The sequence below is a fragment of the Lytechinus variegatus genome, chromosome 1, assembly GCF_018143015.1.
Source record: "Lytechinus variegatus isolate NC3 chromosome 1, Lvar_3.0, whole genome shotgun sequence".
Lineage (NCBI taxonomy): Eukaryota > Metazoa > Echinodermata > Echinoidea > Temnopleuroida > Toxopneustidae > Lytechinus > Lytechinus variegatus.
The window spans coordinates 33,275,931-33,296,034 of NC_054740.1; the positions used below are offsets into that span (position 1 = coordinate 33,275,931).

At 41.9% G+C, this 20,104-nt stretch overlaps 1 protein-coding gene across 3 annotated transcripts in view; it reads right to left on the reverse strand.

Annotated features, from left to right (window-relative positions):
* LOC121411918 (protein diaphanous homolog 2-like) overlaps nt 1-20,104 on the reverse strand; it is a 68,023-nt gene that overhangs the window by 34,646 nt on the left and 13,273 nt on the right. For all 3 annotated transcript variants that reach the window (XM_041604832.1, XM_041604823.1, XM_041604814.1), the window contains exons 3-5: nt 4,086-4,196; nt 1,823-2,022; nt 1,031-1,234 (exon numbers count right to left, since the gene is read on the reverse strand). In XM_041604832.1, coding sequence (XP_041460766.1) covers nt 1,031-1,234; nt 1,823-2,022; nt 4,086-4,196 — 515 coding nt within the window. The remainder of the gene's footprint in view (nt 1-1,030; nt 1,235-1,822; nt 2,023-4,085; nt 4,197-20,104) is intronic.

A 20,104-nucleotide genomic window follows, 5' to 3' on the forward strand; every position in this document is an offset into this window, starting at 1 on the left:
GTTCAGGAGCTTTTAACAAATAGTCCAGTGAAAACCACTGATTATTATAAGTAGTTGCCTATATGTTTGTTATTTTGTCAAAGTTTGCTATCAGTTCTTTCAGTGTTCTGTTGGCCGTGTAGACTGTAGCCTGGTGCCAGTGTTGTTTGCAAGATAAAAATTTGTTTCAGCTCTACATCATATATTTAAAGTGAAAGGTAGGTAATAATCACTTTGGAACTGCAGGGCAATGACCTTATTAGCTGTGATCCTTGTGATCTGCTACTAAATCTTTGCTGAAAGATGACCTAATTCTGTGAGATATGTAGTATCCTAAAATGTAGAAAACTTCCTTCTTCCCAAATCAACAAAATGCATTTAGGAGCTAATATCAAGTATTCATCCAAAACTCAAGCATACTTCATAGTGTACTCAATAACAAGGAAGAAAAGGATCATGCCAGGATCTCTCCTAAAGCATGCATTTTCCAAAATTTCTGATAGTGACAAGACATTTGAAACCCTCTAGTCAAAGAACCCTGATTTAGGATCTCAAATATATGAATGCTGTCATGCATTCTTTTGCAGCATGACTGTTTAGATTGATCCAGTGAATTTGAATTGTGAGAAAACAAAAACTTTCTCAACCTATGAAATCTGTGTATCTTGTAATTATTGAATTCATCAAAATGATGATAGCTATATGGATTTCTGCTGAAAGCCATGTGTGTTGCATGTTTAGTACAATGAAATTGTCCATCAAACTGTTTCAGCTTTTATGTGTCATTATATTTAAAGAACAATCCTTTGCAGTGGATAATCTTTCTCTTCCATTCTATTAATTCTTGATTAATATTATCACAAAAATTTGAAAGCTTATGCTTTTTTTTTCTTTCTTTTCTTTCCCCCAACTAGACGATCCCTTCAATATTAAATATTCAGATTTCTTCTGGGAATTTTTTCTTCATTATTTTACTATCAATCCTTCTTCATCGTTTAACCTTCTATCATTCCTTCACCATTCTACCATCTTTCCATCAACTACTACTTACCCATCAGGAGGCACAAAGCAGACAGCAGCTAAAAGCTTGGTTGTATCGATCATCATGTTTTCATACTGTGGATTCAACACTGATGCTATGTGGATGATGGCACGGTCCTTGGCAAATACCGTCTGAATTCCGTACTTGTTGTTCATGAAAGCCTTGATACATTTTATACATTCATGCCTCACATCTGCATACTTCTTTCCTTCCCTAAAATGATCGGTACGAGGGGAAAGAGAGAAAAGACTAATGAATTAATGGACTATCTAACAAGTACACTTTGCCATTAGATGCCATATACTGCACATGTCACATGAATACACTGCAGTACTTGTTCAATATGAACAGGTTGAAAAGCTGAGCAGTATGATCTATTACAAAAAAATTCTATAATTTCCTAAGTTACGTACCTATTCATATTGTTTTCATTTTATTTCTGTTTATCTCTATATGAATTCATTTGAAATTTAGTAGAGTTTTCTATCTCTGGGTTTATCTACTTTTTTATTCATTTTAAACAGATTTATTTATATGTTTATTTATTTTTATTTCATCATATGCATTATTCACTACTGTTCACAATTTACTGATGGCACTTAACTTATTCCAATACTTATCATATAATGTTGGGTTTTCTTTTCCTTCTCTCTTTTTGATGGGGGGGGGGGGGAGTCCTCTCCTGAAGTAAACTTGATACAAACATATATCATATCATGGCATATTTCATATACTGCCAAAGGAATTTTGGCAAACACACATGATACCATGTGCATACCACACAGCCCAAAGGAGACAAACCTTTGATTGTAATCCTGAAGAATCTTCAAGATGACATCCAGTCCTTTCTCCCCAAACTGTTGCACCCAGCTAATGGGATTACTGGTGAGAGACACACGTAGGGAGCTAAGGATGGAGTGGTATCTACTGGTATCGCTGGCAGCCGTGCTGTGCAGCTCGATGACATAATCACCAGGTTTCATCTGGGAGTCGTTACGCCCCTGGACAGTAAAGAAAAAAGAAAGATTGGTTTGTCAATACTAGCTTTGGGTGAATCCATACAGATATCTGGTACTGGTTCTTTACAAAAATTATTTAAAAAAAAATAGCATTCTAGAATGCTGAAATATCAACGGGTGTTTATAAATCTCCTAAAACTGCCATCAGTGTAGGAGAGCCAACATGGTTGCTATAAAACACTAAGAATGGTAGGCAATTTCACATGTTGATAAATTTATGCTTTTTCTTTGAAGTTTAAGATATGCAAGTTTCAGTATGTTATAAAGTCCAGGTACAACCTGTATAGATATTTGCACATTTAATGAGATATTAGTTGTAGGTTCTGCCAAAAAAAAGCTCAAAAGGCAGTCTCTGCAGATGCCTCTAATATTAGCATTAGAATAGAGAAAGGCTTCATTTTTCATGAATTTTAACAATATCAAAAGCACTTCTTATAATAATCATTCCCTCGCTGCTCTAGAGTACTACGAAAGTTGAAATTCACCTTGAAGCTATTTCATAGAGCTTGAGCAAAACAATCATCTAAAATCATCAAAACATCTAAATCTTGCTTAAGGCTGGAGAATGAAAGCAAGATACAAGGATTTTAAATATGCTACTTCTACAAAAAATAATAATTTGGTGGTTACATAAAGTTATTGGAGTTAACAAACTATGAAGACATAAATCACCACCAATAACCAATGCTAACTTGCTCAGTCTTAAGTAATGACTTCCCCATGTCAGTTTTGCTTATTCACTGATAATGCACACAATCCCTATCTGCATTAAGCTCACAGAGATAATATTTATCAGATATTGGGGAGGAAGAACATTGAATACAGTCCCTGAAGGACTATTGTGTCTGTATGAGCTTGTAATCATTTTGATTTTGCATAGTTGACTTTAGGATAGTCAAAAGTTTATAATGAACATTAACCATACATACTTTGTACAACACACAAAAGCTTTCCTCAATTAAGCTACCTTATGCAAAACCCCCGATCCAAAGCCTCTCCATCTTACTCATAAGATTGAGAGATCAATCAAGCAAACACATGTTTGCTTTCCATACAACCCAAAGACAACTTCACATATCCTTCCTCCGGGGTGTTTCACCTAGCTATTGCATGATTACCCTAGAGAAAACATAGTATTACCCCTTAAGGTACACAATATTGCTATAGATTTTAATATACCCCAAGCTAAGTGAAACTACCTCCCCCTAAGATGCACAATATTGCTTCATTACTTTGCATACATCCATACAGGATAACATGGTTATTGTCCTAAGGTGCATGAGATTGTAATTGCTCTCATGCAGACATATTCCAGCATCCATATATTTCATACTATGTGGGGTGAATGGATCATATCATCATGCCTAGCAGGAAATAACACTTCAGATGACGTACATTAAGATCTTACATTTTAAGAACTATGATCATAGTTGCTTCCATAACTCTTGATTTATTTTTACCACGTGTAGGTGTTATAATAAATTTCATTATTGAGTCATTGAGTTCATTTCCGATTCCAACAAGTATTGATAAAATATTTCAAATGTATACTTGTATGCTGAGAAAGGGAGCACTCCCTGCTCCATCAATCAAGACCAAAATAAAGATGAGACATATTGAGGCAATAAACATTGGAGTAGTTTCATGCTGTTCTTAACTTCCAATAAAAAACACTATGCTGTATTAAAGAAACCTACATGTTCTTTAATTATAAGGGGAAAGGCTTTGCTTCATATGTGTGTACACTGACCTGGGAGTCTGGAGATCTTCCTAAAAGTTGATACAAAGTCCTTTGGCCACAATTCTGCTCAATTTCAATTTCAAATATAAAGAAAACAATTTTCAGGTACGTTTTTTTTTCTTCCTTTATTGTAGTGCAGGTCTTGATATTGTCAGTATACAATACTCCCACTACACCACAGCCTGTGGTATGTGCATGTTTGTATCCGAAACATATGCAGCAAACAATATGTTTCTTCATGGACCTACTACAGGTCCATGGTTTCTGGAATGTCTTTGAAAGCCTGCGGATCCCCTGTACTTACCGCAGCTGATGGGCCCTGTCTCTTCATGTATTGAAGCACCATGTCTCTCTTGATCTTCATATCCCTAGAGCGTAAAGGTGCAGCCTTCTGATCAGTCAAACCCATATCCTCCTGTGATTTACAGAAGAAAAGAAAAGATAATATAACATTTCTTTGAGGGTAATCACTGAATTATACAGACATTGGCCCATATTCTGACGTCAGGTTTAACTTAGACCATGGTCTAACTTTGTGCTAAAATTATGGGAAGCCAAAAATGTCCTACATATTTCTAATGTTTATTATGCTCTTCCTGAATTCTTCCTTGGTGAAGATAATTATAACATTCATCTTTCCAAGACAGTGAAGAATGACTTGAGAGTTGAATTGGCTGATACAATGAACCTCTACTGTTTGCTATTTATGTCACAATTGGCTATCCATAGTTAAACTACATCTTTAAACCAGAGTTTTAACCAACTTCAGAATAGGGGCCTTTGTGTCTTTCATGTTGTAGAGCCTGCTGGAGACAACACTTCTATCCTTTATCACAGCAACTGACATTATTAGTTTTGTTATTGAAGTTTATGTATAAGAACTCTCCAATATAGAACAAGTTTCCATACAGAAACAATCTCTAAACTATTCTTTCTAAAATCAAAAACCTTAAAAAATAATGAAACATGAATGACACAAAATAATTTTGCTTCATGTTTTGAAGAATCACTGCCAAAAGCAGACATTTCATAGCAAAAATCTAACAGAAACTAATATCAGAAAGATTATTCAATTATTATTGTTTGTCAAAGAACAAATCCTCCAGAAACATGCCTCAAAATAAAATGTTTGTTCCTCAACTATGAATATTATTTTTGCCTCAAGGTGCAATTATCATGCTGAAAGGCAACTGCACCAATCCACCAATCATTTTCCAATTCAGAGTAGGCCAACTAGAAAAAAAATGTTAATCAATTCCAGTGTTCTGGAGAAATCAGTCAATGGAATTTTATTTGATCTTTTCCTTCATCCTCTGTACAAAATAACAATTTGTCACAGATAATGTAGACTGGAATTCAACTTCATCATGCCATTTCCAACAAAGGTTCTCTTTCAATGTCACTTGCAAGTTGCAAACAACTTGAATCACAGCCAAGTGACTATACACTGTACAGTATATATTATCATTTCCAAGTCAAATCTGTAATATTAATACAGAAATACCATTGTCACAGGAAAGAATCTCTGTCTGTCTGCTATCATCATCACGTGCCAATCATTATGACAACTAATTCTAAAATAACAATATTAACATTGAAATTTACCAAAAGGGAAATGTTTCACTTCCTTCCCTCTTCCTGCTATTACCCTGTGATGGTTCGATTTAGACATGTCATGCTCATGGACTTGGCTCCATGCATACATGTATAAAACATATCAGCCAACCAAAACTTGGAGGACCAGAACCTTTGATTAATGATTATCAAGCTTCTGCTTTAAGGGCATCCTAAAGCTATTTGTAATCATTTTTATTTATGTATGATATTAATGAATTGAATGTAGAATGGCAAAATTTCATGTCCAAAGGAATAGGGCATGCAAGGCCATTAAAGAAATGTAAAGAAATGGCATCACCCAGGGCTCGACATTAGCAGTGGCCCGGTGTCCTGGGGCAACCAGAAATGAGAGTCGGGCCACCAACATTTTGTATAATCCAACACTTGGTGGCCCGATCGGGCTACCAAAGTTTTGATAAATTGTAAAGTCTATTTTTTAGGGCCACCAAATTTGCTTTGTGGGCCACCAAAATATGAAATTGATGATTTTGGTAGACTGTTTGGGCCACCAAGAAAAAAAGTTAGTGTGGAGCCTTGCATCACCTATAAAAAAGGGGGCTAACATAATTGGTAGTCATATTGTGACAGCTTGACTTCCCTCAAGTTCTCAACAAATCCTACAGGTATATTGGAAGATATCCCAGTGAGCAATGTTTGTACTGAAGAAGATGGAATCCAAACCAATGTATGTAGGCCTAACCAAGGAGACATCTCCTTGGCCTAACTATATGAATTCAGGTCACACTGCACTCAAGGAGAACTGGGATGAATAGTTGATGGGCCCATGGGTGCACTGCATCCATTCTCTTATCAAGTATTCAACTCTCAAAAAGGTCACTGTGGAAATGTGCTCTTTCAATTCATATTCCATAATAGCAATTGCATTTTAAAACAAGATACATGCACAAACATATTCTATACAGTACCAGATTATTATTACAGCTCAAGTGACTATACATGTGCACACAAGTGCATGATGATATTGTGCACATATTTGGCTGATTTGTGCATTAAAGTTCAATGTAGAGAATTGAAACTCAAAGTTTCTCCCTCTGGCCTACTATTGTTGACATAAATTTGTTATTACAGTTTTGATAATTTTTTAAAATGTGATTAATGTTTTTGTTACAAAAATGTGATTTAATGAATAGGCCTAATTGCTTCACTCTAAAACTTGGGCAACAAATATGAAGTCTTGAAAATACCAACTGATATTTGGTCAGCTTTGATATGCAACTTAGTAAATATTTTAAGGTGTGTACTTCAAGACTATCAGGTAACCAAGGGATACATTCATAAACAATCAACCCTGTTTATTTCCAGTCAAAGGTCACTGGGCCATGTAAGGTCAAGTATTGACCTTAAATCACCTACAGGGAGGCATAATCAAAACATACTCCATTCCACACAGTAGTCTATGCATACAGACACCAATCCCTACCATATCTAATCATGTTTATTATTTGTACTAATAATTACACTTGTACAGGTGATTGAAAGCATCAACCTAAATGTTGCAATGCTACATTACTTCTCAAGTATGAAAATACTTACCTGATTTTCTTATTTACGAGATAACTCATACATCTACTTGATTTGCTAGTTCAGCCCTCTGGACTGCCATACCCGAATAGAACTCCCAAGGATTTAAAAAGCGCGAGCGCGCCCTCTCCCGTTCAGGCTTACTACCCATGATCACCGCGCAACTAGCGTCCATCTTCCTCACCTTTCGCAAGCCCATACGTTGAAACATGTTGCTACGCAAGGCGGAGGGTCGGTGGGAGGGTATCAAGTAGATGTATGAGTTATCTCGTAAATAAGAAAATCAGGTAAGTATTTTCATAATTTACTTCAATAACTCCATACATCTACTTGATTTGCTAGACCAGCACGGACTCAAACCGTAGGGAGGCATGTTTTCAATTGTAAGCCTAAGAAAATTTAAAAGAAAAAACAAAAACAACGAAATTTAGGGAGAGGGGGAAAAAGCCGCAGCTGCTTTAAGCGCCGAAGCAGCAAATCTCGCCTCGCTGGACGGAATGTCCTTCAAGTAGAAAGAAGTGAAGGAGTTAGTTGAGCGCCAAAAGGCGGCCCTCAAAAATGTCCTCGAGAGGAATGCCCTGTATACTCAGGAATACTAAGTATCATGGGCCCTCGGCCTAGTGTCAGGAGAACAACATCACCTGCTGACTAGAGCGTAAGAATCGAAATTTGTTGAAAATTTCAACAAGAATCGTGATCGGAAAACTGAAGCTTTTAAGGCTCAGTAAGTGATCAATCGACCAACCTGAGAAGGCGAGATATCTCAGAACCCCTACCGAAATTTAAGCGTGCCGCTTGCTAGTAACTAGCATGCGACTAGCAGGGCACTCGCTTAATAAGCGAGTGCATGCTAGCGAACAGTCCCTGCTCGCTAAAAGATCGCTTAACTATTACTCTGCACGCATATCACACGCTTATTGAGCTAACCGCATGCTAGTTACTAGCATGCCGCAAGCTTGCGCAAGCTAGTCGCACGCTTCCCGCAAGCTTGGAAATTTCTGTAGGGGAAGCCTCCGCGTGGGAGAAAACGCCCAGAATTCGATATCTGTCTCAAATGCGTGAGGGCAGAAATCTGCAGAATTCTGATAGAGAGCTGTGGTAAAAAGTTACTAGCGGTCCGAAGGGGACCAGGAACGACGGAGAGTAGGGATTTAGGAAGAAAACCACTCGTAAGGCAGACAAGGGTCGAGAAAGCGACTGAGTGCCATCCTGTTAATAAGGAATGCCGCGGACATGTTGCCTATGTAGAATAGAGCAGTCTGGTCAAAACAGCTCAACCGGGCGTGTCAGGGATACAGCGCGGTACACATCACGACAAAAGTGTGTTAGACCGAGTGATCGAGAGAGAACTCAGGATCCCCTTTCTCCCATACTGATTGAAGCACCCATCTGAGGGTGCAGTGCCCGCGGTGGAAGAGGTGGCTTGGCTCAAGCCACCATCGCCGAGAGAGCCCGTGAGGCTAGGCTGCGATGGCTGTCCGCTGGGCGGGGGAATCCCTAGCAGCAGCAAGTGTACGCCAGAGGGAGCTGGCGAAAAAAAATCTGTCACGATATTACGTGTAAACGACCATCAAGAGATGCTCTAAACGAACAGACATCGCCAGATATGATACCTCAACCGTTACATTCCCAACGGAATCGAATGAGGTAGCAACGGCCCTGTCCTATCAAGTTAGGGACGGAAACTGGCTAAGAGTGTCGAAGTCCTCGCTTGAAGAAACAAGCGAAGGAGACTTGAGGAAGTAATCACAAAATTTCCATCAGTCTGCGGTGAGAACCAGTTGTTTATGAAAACAGTCACAAGGCCTGTTTCTCAGGTGATCGTAAGAGCGAGCACCGCCGGCGCCGGTTGCGGCAGCGTGGAACAGTCCGATATCGGTAAGATAAGGAGCTCCAAAAAGCTGCGGGGGGGGGGCGGCAAAAATGACGCCCTAAGCAGCGGGGGATGAGAATCTAAATTTCTAAAAGAAGAACTCCAGTGAAGTAAATCACTTACATGGAGAGGCTCATCCACAGTCGGCCCGAGAGAAGGCGGGTCGTAGTGATCGTGGTTAGGAAGGCATAAGCATACATCCATCCACTGTTACATCATCCTCGGTCGTGCGGTGACCCTGGCCACATGCCTTGCATGGAAGGAGGATGAAAGCAGCATGCGGGGCGACTCGAGTGTGCCGTGAAAAAATTTCTAAGAAAGAAGCCGATTCGACTAACGGGCACGGTAAAGACATCCACCGTAGACCACTCCGCACAAGGAGGGAGCGGCGGAGACGCCCGCAAGATTGACCCACATAGAGGGCAGTCTATAAGATAGACAGTTAGAGCTCGACCGATGGTCTGGCGGTGTACAGTTTGGTGTGAACTCGCCGACCCGGTACGGTGGGTGTGCCCAGAAAGTAGGCATAGAATGCCGACAGAGAATCCTGGGGCTTTAAACAAGTTTGAACGCACGTACATAGCCAACAATCTCATGAGATGTACGGCGGTTACTTTCCTCCGAGATGATGTTTACCCAACCGGGAAAGACTCCGGGAACAGCTGTGAATGTCAACAGGAGGGATATCTAGCATATGAAAAGCTGATTCCTTCCACGTATTCGGTGCGGGTGCTGCCGGCGGTGTCCGGGGGGACGACCGGTGATGGCAGCTCGGGCAGGGTTCGTACGAGCCGCCCGAATACGAGACAAATAGGTTAACATAACCATAATGCATCGGGTGGTGAAGGCATAGCGATTATTAAGCACAGGAGAACTTTTAATCGCCGTGACATTCAGATCCGATATACATACTCATAAGCTCGGAGAGCTATGAGATAGTGAGACATACCGCTGAGCGGTGATGGTGCTCATATCAGAGTCGCCCTCTCTTCAGCGGCGATCGCTGGAGAACGGGTGTCTGTACTATAGCCCTGACTCTGGCGTTGCAAGGGTAGGAGCTAAGTAAGACAGGGCACCCTTACTTTCGAATAGAAAGTGAGGTTCAGGCCAGAAAAGCGACGGTCCCGTCGCCTGGGCGGACGGTCCGCGGACGTGATAGGTTGTCCTCTCAAAGCAGCCAAACATTCTCACGAGAGAAGTGCGGCATGCGGTATGTAAGAGATTCATACCTCCAATCTACGGGCCCGCTTAGGGGGAAGAATGGAGAGGGTTACCGCTGAAGGAGTCGTCGCCGTATGTGAGCTTGACGTAGAGGGCGAATTCGGGAGTACCTGCATAATAATCGCCCCCCCCCTGCCTCTGCCTTCTCGCTAGCCTCGAGAGGCTTGAAAATTTCGAGACGGCGGCGCCGGAGCCTGGCGCTTCCGGGCAGCAGCAGAGCGGGGGTGGGTTTACACCCACGGAGCTGGCGGCTTCCTCGTCGTAGGAGCCGCCTCGTCTAGAGCGACCCCGTCACTCTCCGAGACCCCCAATTCGGCCGATTGAGCTCGGAGCGCCTGAAGAGGCGGGGCGAGAAAATATGGACTCCCTTGCTTCATCAATACCCCCGCTCGGAGGGTAGATGTGAGGTAGATACTTGTCAAGCAGCGCCTGAGCGCTTACTGAAAAGTCGCCCGCGGGATAGGGGTTGTCCTCGTAAAGGGAGTCTCGCTCTATGGACTGAACCGGGAGGTTGTCCAGTAAGCGCCGGGGTGGCCCCGCGTGTCGGCTGGGACACGTGCTCTGAGATCGACGAAAATGCTGGAAAGCACACGCGATCTTGGGGCACCCGGTTAGTCGGTGCACTGGCTGGCGATTTAACAGAATCGCTCGAGGATTTCCCGGGTGTCTGGTGGTTATTGCCCACTTGTCTCGCTTGATGCTCAGGGGCATCAGCGGGGTGAGTAGACGTCGAGGGTGGGGTGAACCCGCACTACTCGAAAGCAGAATGTAGCAGCATGAATAGCTGTGACATCTGACCACCGACACAAGGGTCTGAAGGAGGGACGCCCATGGCAACAGGGCTGGCCGACCTCACCTTCGACCTCTTCTTCTTCGCGGCCTCCGCCGGTGTGGCCGGGGCAGAAGAAGGCACAAGAGGCACGGGTGATTTCTTACGATTTGCCGCCCCTGGCAGGGCGGCCGTCAACAACGAAACTTCACCCGAATCTGACGGGGTCAGATTGTGGTCACAGTCCGGTACGGTGGGTGTGCCCAGAAAGTAGGCATAGAATGCCGACAGAGAATCCTGGGGCTTTAAACAAGTTTGAACGCACGTACATAGCCAACAATCTCATGAGATGTACGGCGGTTACTTTCCTCCGAGATGATGTTTACCCAACCGGGAAAGACTCGGGGAACAGCTGTGAATGTCAACAGGAGGGATATCTAGCATATGAAAAGCTGATTCCTTCCACGTATTCGGTGCGGGTGCTGCCGGCGGTGTCCGGGGGGACGACCGGTGATGGCAGCTCGGGCAGGGTTCGTACGAGCCGCCCGAATACGAGACAAATAGGTTAACATAACCATAATGCATCGGGTGGTGAAGGCATAGCGATTATTAAGCACAGGAGAACTTTTAATCGCCGTGACATTCAGATCCGATATACATACTCATAAGCTCGGAGAGCTATGAGATAGTGAGACATACCGCTGAGCGGTGATGGTGCTCATATCAGAGTCGCCCTCTCTTCAGCGGCGATCGCTGGAGAACGGGTGTCTGTACTATAGCCCTGACTCTGGCGTTGCAAGGGTAGGAGCTAAGTAAGACAGGGCACCCTTACTTTCGAATAGAAAGTGAGGTTCAGGCCAGAAAAGCGACGGTCCCGTCGCCTGGGCGGACGGTCCGCGGACGTGATAGGTTGTCCTCTCAAAGCAGCCAAACATTCTCACGAGAGAAGTGCGGCATGCGGTATGTAAGAGATTCATACCTCCAATCTACGGGCCCGCTTAGGGGGAAGAATGGAGAGGGTTACCGCTGAAGGAGTCGTCGCCGTATGTGAGCTTGACGTAGAGGGCGAATTCGGGAGTACCTGCATAATAATCGCCCCCCCCTGCCTCTGCCTTCTCGCTAGCCTCGAGAGGCTTGAAAATTTCGAGACGGCGGCGCCGGAGCCTGGCGCTTCCGGGCAGCAGCAGAGCGGGGGTGGGTTTACACCCACGGAGCTGGCGGCTTCCTCGTCGTAGGAGCCGCCTCGTCTAGAGCGACCCCGTCACTCTCCGAGACCCCCAATTCGGCCGATTGAGCTCGGAGCGCCTGAAGAGGCGGGGCGAGAAAATATGGACTCCCTTGCTTCATCAATACCCCCGCTCGGAGGGTAGATGTGAGGTAGATACTTGTCAAGCAGCGCCTGAGCGCTTACTGAAAAGTCGCCCGCGGGATAGGGGTTGTCCTCGTAAAGGGAGTCTCGCTCTATGGACTGAACCGGGAGGTTGTCCAGTAAGCGCCGGGGTGGCCCCGCGTGTCGGCTGGGACACGTGCTCTGAGATCGACGAAAATGCTGGAAAGCACACGCGATCTTGGGGCACCCGGTTAGTCGGTGCACTGGCTGGCGATTTAACAGAATCGCTCGAGGATTTCCCGGGTGTCTGGTGGTTATTGCCCACTTGTCTCGCTTGATGCTCAGGGGCATCAGCGGGGTGAGTAGACGTCGAGGGTGGGGTGAACCCGCACTACTCGAAAGCAGAATGTAGCAGCATGAATAGCTGTGACATCTGACCACCGACACAAGGGTCTGAAGGAGGGACGCCCATGGCAACAGGGCTGGCCGACCTCACCTTCGACCTCTTCTTCTTCGCGGCCTCCGCCGGTGTGGCCGGGGCAGAAGAAGGCACAAGAGGCACGGGTGATTTCTTACGATTTGCCGCCCCTGGCAGGGCGGCCGTCAACAACGAAACTTCACCCGAATCTGACGGGGTCAGATTGTGGTCACAGTCTGATGTGTGACGCCTCTCGCGGTAGCAGAATGTAGCAGCATGAATAGCTGTAACATCTGACCACCGACACAAGGGTCTGAAGGAGGAACGCCCATGGCAGCAGGGCTGGCCAACCTCTCCTTCGACCTCTTCTTCTTCTTCTCTTTCTGCGGGCTCCGCCGGCGTGGCCGGGGCAGAAGAAGGCATGAGAGGCACGGGTGATTTCTTACGATTTGCCGCCCCTGGCAGGGCGGCCGCCGACAATGAAACTTCACCCGAATCTGACGGGGTCAGATTGTGGTCACAGCCCGATGTGTGACGCCTCTCGCGGTAGCAGAATATAGCAGCATAACATGTATGACTGTAACATCTGGCCACCGATAAGAGGGTCTGAAGGAGGAATGCCCATGGCAACAGGGCTGGCCGACCTCTCCTTCGACCTCTTCTTCTTCTTCTTATTTTGCGGGCTCCGCCGGCGTGGCCGGAGCAGAAGAAGGCACAAGAGGCACGGGTGATCTCTTACGATTTGCCGCCCCTGGCAGGGCGGCCGCCAACAACGAAACTTCACCCGAATCTGACGGGGTCAGATTGTGGTCACGATCAGATTGTGGTTACAGTCTGTGTGACGCCTCTCGCGGTCAGGGGCTGGGCGATCTCTCCCGATGCTGTCAACGGAGGACGACTTATACGGCAGAGATCCTGACCTGTGCCGGGGGAGAGAACCGCACTCTCCCTCCGGACTTCTGGTGACCCGGTAGCCGGTGGGTCGCATAGCCCTATGGGTGCTGCGGCGGCAGGACCTAGTTTAGGCTTGGAAGCCTTGGCTACCACTTTTTCCTTTGTCCGAGACCGTGGCACCACAGTCTTGGCCTTCCTTCTCTTAGCATCCGACCGCAAATTCGGAATGCTGATCGACGCACCCTCATACTCACCGCCGCTGGGCGCTCACCGCGGCGTCCCTCCTGCTCGCCTGGAGGCGGCCGACTTCTGTAACTTGCAATCGGGACGGTCCCCGTGGAGGGCACCAGGTCCTCTGGGGCTGTGTTAGTCCCATTCAAAGATACCTCTCTCTACCCTGAAAAAGGAAGAACAAGAATTTTTTTTTTTTTTTTTACAAAGATCTCGCTTAGATTAAAAGTGGAGACCGGAGTGGTCTTTCCCTCCTCCTAAAAGGAGTTTGTTTGAGCAAACAGAACAAAACAAGAGGGGAGGGGTAGGGAGGAAGAAGAACCTAAGAATAGTTTAGGTATCTGCCTGTAAGAAAATAAAAAGGAGGTCGGAGACTTTGAAAAAAGAACTCCTACAAGGTTCCCCTACTATATTCTCTTTTTTTTTTTTTTGTGCCCGAAGGAAAAATTCGAAACAAAAATTCAAAAATGAATGCAAGTTCAGAAGAGAAAGAAGTTTCCACCTGCGAAGAAACACAAAAACAAGCATTTCAGAGCAGGAAGAAAAGGGATTGAGAGACAAATAATTCCTAGATAAGAGAAATTTTACGATAATTTCCAAGAGGAAAAAAAAAAAAAGTAACCTCCTGTGGAAAGGTAAAGAAATTCAGAACAGGAGGAAGGAGGAACGTCTCTAGTAACGATTCCAAGAGGAAGAACGACACAGTAAATCCTCAAAGGGAATCGTAGAGCCCGCCTGTCGAAATAAAAAAATATATAAGACTAGGAGGGAAGAGGGAATTGAACGAAGAAAACAATTCCGGGACAGGTCAAAAAAATTTCTAACAGGAAGGAGACCCCACCTGTAAAGAACAAAAAAATTTTTTCTTTTTTTTAGGGGGATTGAATAACCAAACAATCATCAGGTATAATTGCGTAAGCCGAATTAAACAATCCCCGAAGCGTCTGTGAATAAAATATTAATCAAGAATTTTATTCAGAACAGAAAGGAAAAGGAATTGAGCTTTAGGATCCGCCTGTGAATAAAATATCAATCAAGAAATTTATTCAGAACAGAAGGAAAAGGAATTGAGCTTTAAGATCCGCCTGTGAATAAAATATCAATCAAGAAATTTATTCAGAACAGAAGGAAAAAGGAATTGAGCTTTAAGATCCGCCTGTGAATAAAATATCAATTAAGAAATTTATTCAGAACAGAAAGGAAAGAGAATTGAAGAATTAATCAATCAATAATCAATCAAAAATCTTAATAAATCAATTCCAGAAAGCAAGGATGGAACAGAGTTGAAGATCCCAACCTGCAAAAAGAAATAACAATAACACCCTCGACAACAAAGTGTAGAGGCTGTCTAGAATTTAATTCAAAAACGGCACCAAAAGCCACCACGCTTTGAACGTGAAGAACAATAACCATGACAGGTGGTGAAGGCTTGCTGCCACGTAGGCAGGCCATGCCCGGTGCCTCGCGAACGCGCTAGCGATGCGGCGCGACGAGAACTCAAACGTTAGAAAACAATTTAAGTGTCACCAAAAACACGTCTAAAAAGTCACGCCAAGTGTAAATTCTGAACACAATCTTACACACAAATGGAAAGATTGAAATTAAAAGGGAGAATGCACCACAGATAAGCGAAAATAATATACCAAAGCTCAAAAAGATTTGAGCTCTTAGGAGACTTATCTGAGCACGTCTTGACAGGTGGCTTGCCGAAAGCAAAAGAGGAAGATGGACGCTAGTTGCGCGGTGATCATGGGTAGTAAGCCTGAACGGGAGAGGGCGCGCTCGCGCTTTTTAAATCCTTGGGAGTTCTATTCGGGTATGGCAGTCCAGAGGGCTGAACTAGCAAATCAAGTAGATGTATGGAGTTATTGAAGTAAATTTACTATTTGGATTATATCCACTTTTAATATCCAGATAAAAACCACTATTAAAAACTGAGGGGTCTGTGGGATGAGACTATATTTATCTCCTCCAGGATTCAGGACAAACTAGGTGTAGCCATAACACAGCTGTTACTGATAAAACTGAAAGAAGACGACACTGGAAATCTAGTCCTTGTCTGATCTTAAAGTTAGAGGCCATCTACAAATAAACTTGTAATTCATCCAACCTCCATAGAAGATATAATCGTAATCAATTGCACAATTCATTATAACTGTCAGTCTCATGACAACCGGGTTCAAAGTTACAATTGAATATTTGACTGCATCACTTAAAGGGCCATTGGCTACACAAGAATGGTTCACAAATCAGAAAATGGCACTGCCAAGGTTTTCAGGTCAACCACAACAAATTTGTTTTGAAATTATATGGATAAAAATCAAGCATAGCACTAAAAATGCATTAATATCCAATGTTAAACAAGTAAGTTATGTCTTTAGATGGAAAAAAAATTCAGATAACTTTTATTTTTATATAATAAGCGAAACTTAAAAATGCCATAATTTCACATCTAATTTTTATGAAATTTTCAGTTCTATTCATCAACTTGTTATTGGATTTGGACTTTACTTGTGATACACAAATTGTAATTTTGAATGAAAATCTACATGTACATCAAGAAAAACCATTCCTCAATCTCATTTTAGGATGGATGAGTCAACAATATTTCCATTGTTATACTTGTACATCAATGATTCCTTTGCTTTAAGAGATAGGTGTAAACATGAAATGTGAAGAATGTGAATGAATGACGTACATGAACAAATGTCTCATCTTTCTTCACAATCTGCTATCAACCCCACCCATAGATACATAGAACTGTCACTTGGCCCATTCCATTTTTATTTTGCTCACATTATTTCAACACTTTTATAGATTGTTTTTTTTTCTTTTTGCTTCTTGACTTTTCACTGAATGCATAAAACGTCAGGGACAAACTGAAACAGTATAAACCTACATGTACAGACAGTTTGAATACAATAATAATAATAATAATTATTATATTTAATAATACTGTGACTACTACTACTAATAACAATATATAGCATTTAGAGTGCACCCTCTACATGTATCTACATGTAGTTTCTTATTGAGAGGAGCAGAGGAAATATTCACAAATAAATGGGAGGGGTGTATGGAGTATGGAGTTGCAGCAAACAATAACTTCATGAGACTTTATAATGAAGTTAGAGTTAATATGCCATTGCCACCATATCATTGCAAATACAGGTCAGATCTGGTTCATTTTCATAGACTTACTGTATTCACTCTGTACAATCATAAAATACATATATATGACCACACTGAGGAATGAGGATCACTCTGGGACAGCGTATTGTTATCGCACTTGGAAAAAAGTCAAGACATGTAGATGCTTCTTGTGTCCATTTATCCATGGATCCTACGAAAACTGGTTGATTAGTAGATCACACATTTCCAACCATAATCATTTGGCATTTATAAATGCAAACACTCTGGTGGCCATTTTATTGAAATCTGATTGACCTTGCGTTTAAATTGTTAAATAAATCATATTTAAGATATGAAATAAAAACACAATCTCTTGACCTTTCAGCCTAGAATCCTGACTGACCAACTTTGGACTGATGAGAACGGCCAATGTCTTGCATCAAATGAAGGATACTATTGGTGATGTTGACAATGCCTTGAAGCCTGATCTAATGTCCGGTTTGCCTTGACCTTGTTATTGGCTCCATACTATGTTCAGACACACATAAAATCCCTCTTTTGTAAGAGAGTTTGAGCACCATCTGAAATTATTAGCTTGATTATTTAAGAATAGAATAAAAAATTGAAGAGTCTGAAATAGGAAGTCTTTTACATAGACCATTCCAATTGGCTGATTTAGTTAGATGTTTTTATCAATTCAAAATAAATTTGATATCCATTCACATTTGTGAATGAAAACAATATTCATTTATGCAGCCCTACTTTCTTACAATTTGTGATCACTCTACTGTCTTAGAATATCTCACTTCAATAAAGAGCAAAGGATACATGAAGGCCTACTACACATGCAAGCATTATGATAGCCACTACTGCAAAACATACATGTATTCTCACAATTGTAGACTTTTTTATCAACATAAAATTTGTGTATGTAAACCCACCCAGTAGCATAGGATAGATTTTCTTCATTAGCCATGTAAAACCTCTATCGCCCTGTGTAAGACCCTTTATAATGTTTTCTAGATCGTAGTTTAGATTAGCGAACTGGAAAGCCAAAGCGATACTTGGAGAAATTTGACGCCTCTATGTCAAACTTGATTAAAAATGAAGCTTCACTGAGCAAATGGTATTTCATGCTTGAATTTCCATCTAATAATATTACTCTCTGCTTGCCTTGAGATTAAAGGTCCAGAAAATGTCAAATTACTTGCAAGAATCCTCATACCTGTATAATCCTGGGCCTTGTACTATGAAGTGGATTGAATTTACAAAGTTAACACCCAAAGAGCTGAAATGCCGTACATGTTTGTGCACATAACCTCATCTAATTTTCAGCAATTTTTTTTCAATATTCAAAATAAGAAAATCAAAATGATTTTACAGAGTAATTGATTGATGTTGCAGCCACAGTATCCCATTGCATTGTGAATAATGTATGTACATGTATCATCACTAATGGAATTTTCTTTTTCTGAGACACAGATTTTAATCATGAGATGAAGTTTTCAAGCATCTTACACCCACACTCCAAATCCCTGTCTAATCCAAGGTAATGCATCAATCTGACAAGTTCGAAGAGTATTGAAACAAGTTTATCGCTAAAGGAGATGGGGAAGGAGTAGGAGAGGGAGAGAGGGGGAGGAGAAAGAGGAAAGGGAGAGGGGGTGAGGGTGGGGAAGAGGAGGAACAGGAGAAGAAGGAGGTGGAGTAGCAGGAGCAGCAGACATTTTTCAAATAAGCCAGTTCATAGTTCATTTCTGCGCATGATCAAAAGATTCTACGCATGATCAGAAGGTCATTTGTACTAAAGTGACATGGTGCTTTAAAATCTAATGAGATAAGCACCAAGTTTGATGTCTTGATTATTCATATATTCTTTTGAATTGTCGTTTTCATTTACATCCACAAAAAACAACAATGCTTCCACAAACGACTGGTATTTCACAGTTTGTCAAGTACATTGTGCAACATGCATTGAAAGCAAGAATGCAACAAATACCTTCATTAAGTGTTCATTGGTGTGCTATTCTAGTCACCTGGTCTATTCAATTTCTTCACCCTGCTATGTAAGGCAAGCTTACGTAATATCTTGCTTTGAAATCTGCCTATCATGATGAAAGAAATGAAAGGTCATTTGACCAAAATTGCCCATGAAGTAACTACGAACTGGTCTATTTACACCTCACATATTCCAGCCACTTCTGAATCAAGTCTGTAGCTCAACAAATCATCATTCATGTTTTAGGAAACAACATCAATATAATTACAACATGATTCATGAATGATGACAAGTGCCACCCATCCCACTACATTGTATACTGAACAGTAACTTTTAAAAAAATGTATTTTTACTGAGATCAAAATCAAACCCAATTTTACCACTGAAAACTGAGAAATATATGTAATAGCACACCTCACTGATTCTCAATAGGAAAACAAATATAAGGAACGTTTTTTTCTATACTATGAAAGCCAAAAAAATATGTATTGGCATCAAAAGTAAACCATATCAAATACCAATCTATTCACATTGATAATTGATAAGTCAATATCAATCTAGACAGGTGAAGGAAATGACAGTTATCTAAATAGTTCTGCAATCATAACAGATGATCAATAGAATGTAAAATTGGAAAAGGACATGGTTTGGGTGAGATTGTGTCATAGTAAAAGGATTTTTTTTGGCTACAGTAAAATAAAAATTAAAAACCAATAGCCGCCAAGGTCATCATCAGCTTTATGGTCTGCCATAATACACAAAGAGACCTCTTTTCCTTTTAGAATGTTTTATTTTGCTTTAAAAAAAAAGAGTAAAAAAAATGATCGAAATAGAATTACAATTCTGATAGTATTCAACGTAAACTGATGGACCAAGACATACAAGCTTTTAATAACAGACAAGAAAAAAAAGACTCAACTCTACTCTTGACAATTTTCTCATTGTCAATAATACAGCTCTGTTGAGTGTTTCACCATGGACCCTACTACATACTGTAGTAGGGTCCATGGTTTCATAAACATGTTCATACATAGTAGTTACAAATGACTTCACACATGACTGGAGACCCTTTCTTGTGCTAAATAAATGATGCATCCCTATGTTACTGACCTAGCACCTAGAAACATGTTCCAGTCATGCATAAAGTCCTGCAGAACTTTATGAAACACCCCACTGGAAGAAAGAAAATCAGATCTCACAAGAAAATAATGAATTCAATTCAAATCAATTTCTCTTTTATTATTCCCATATTGCAATTGTTTTTTGTTTGTAGAAGGATGTGTTCAATATTTACACT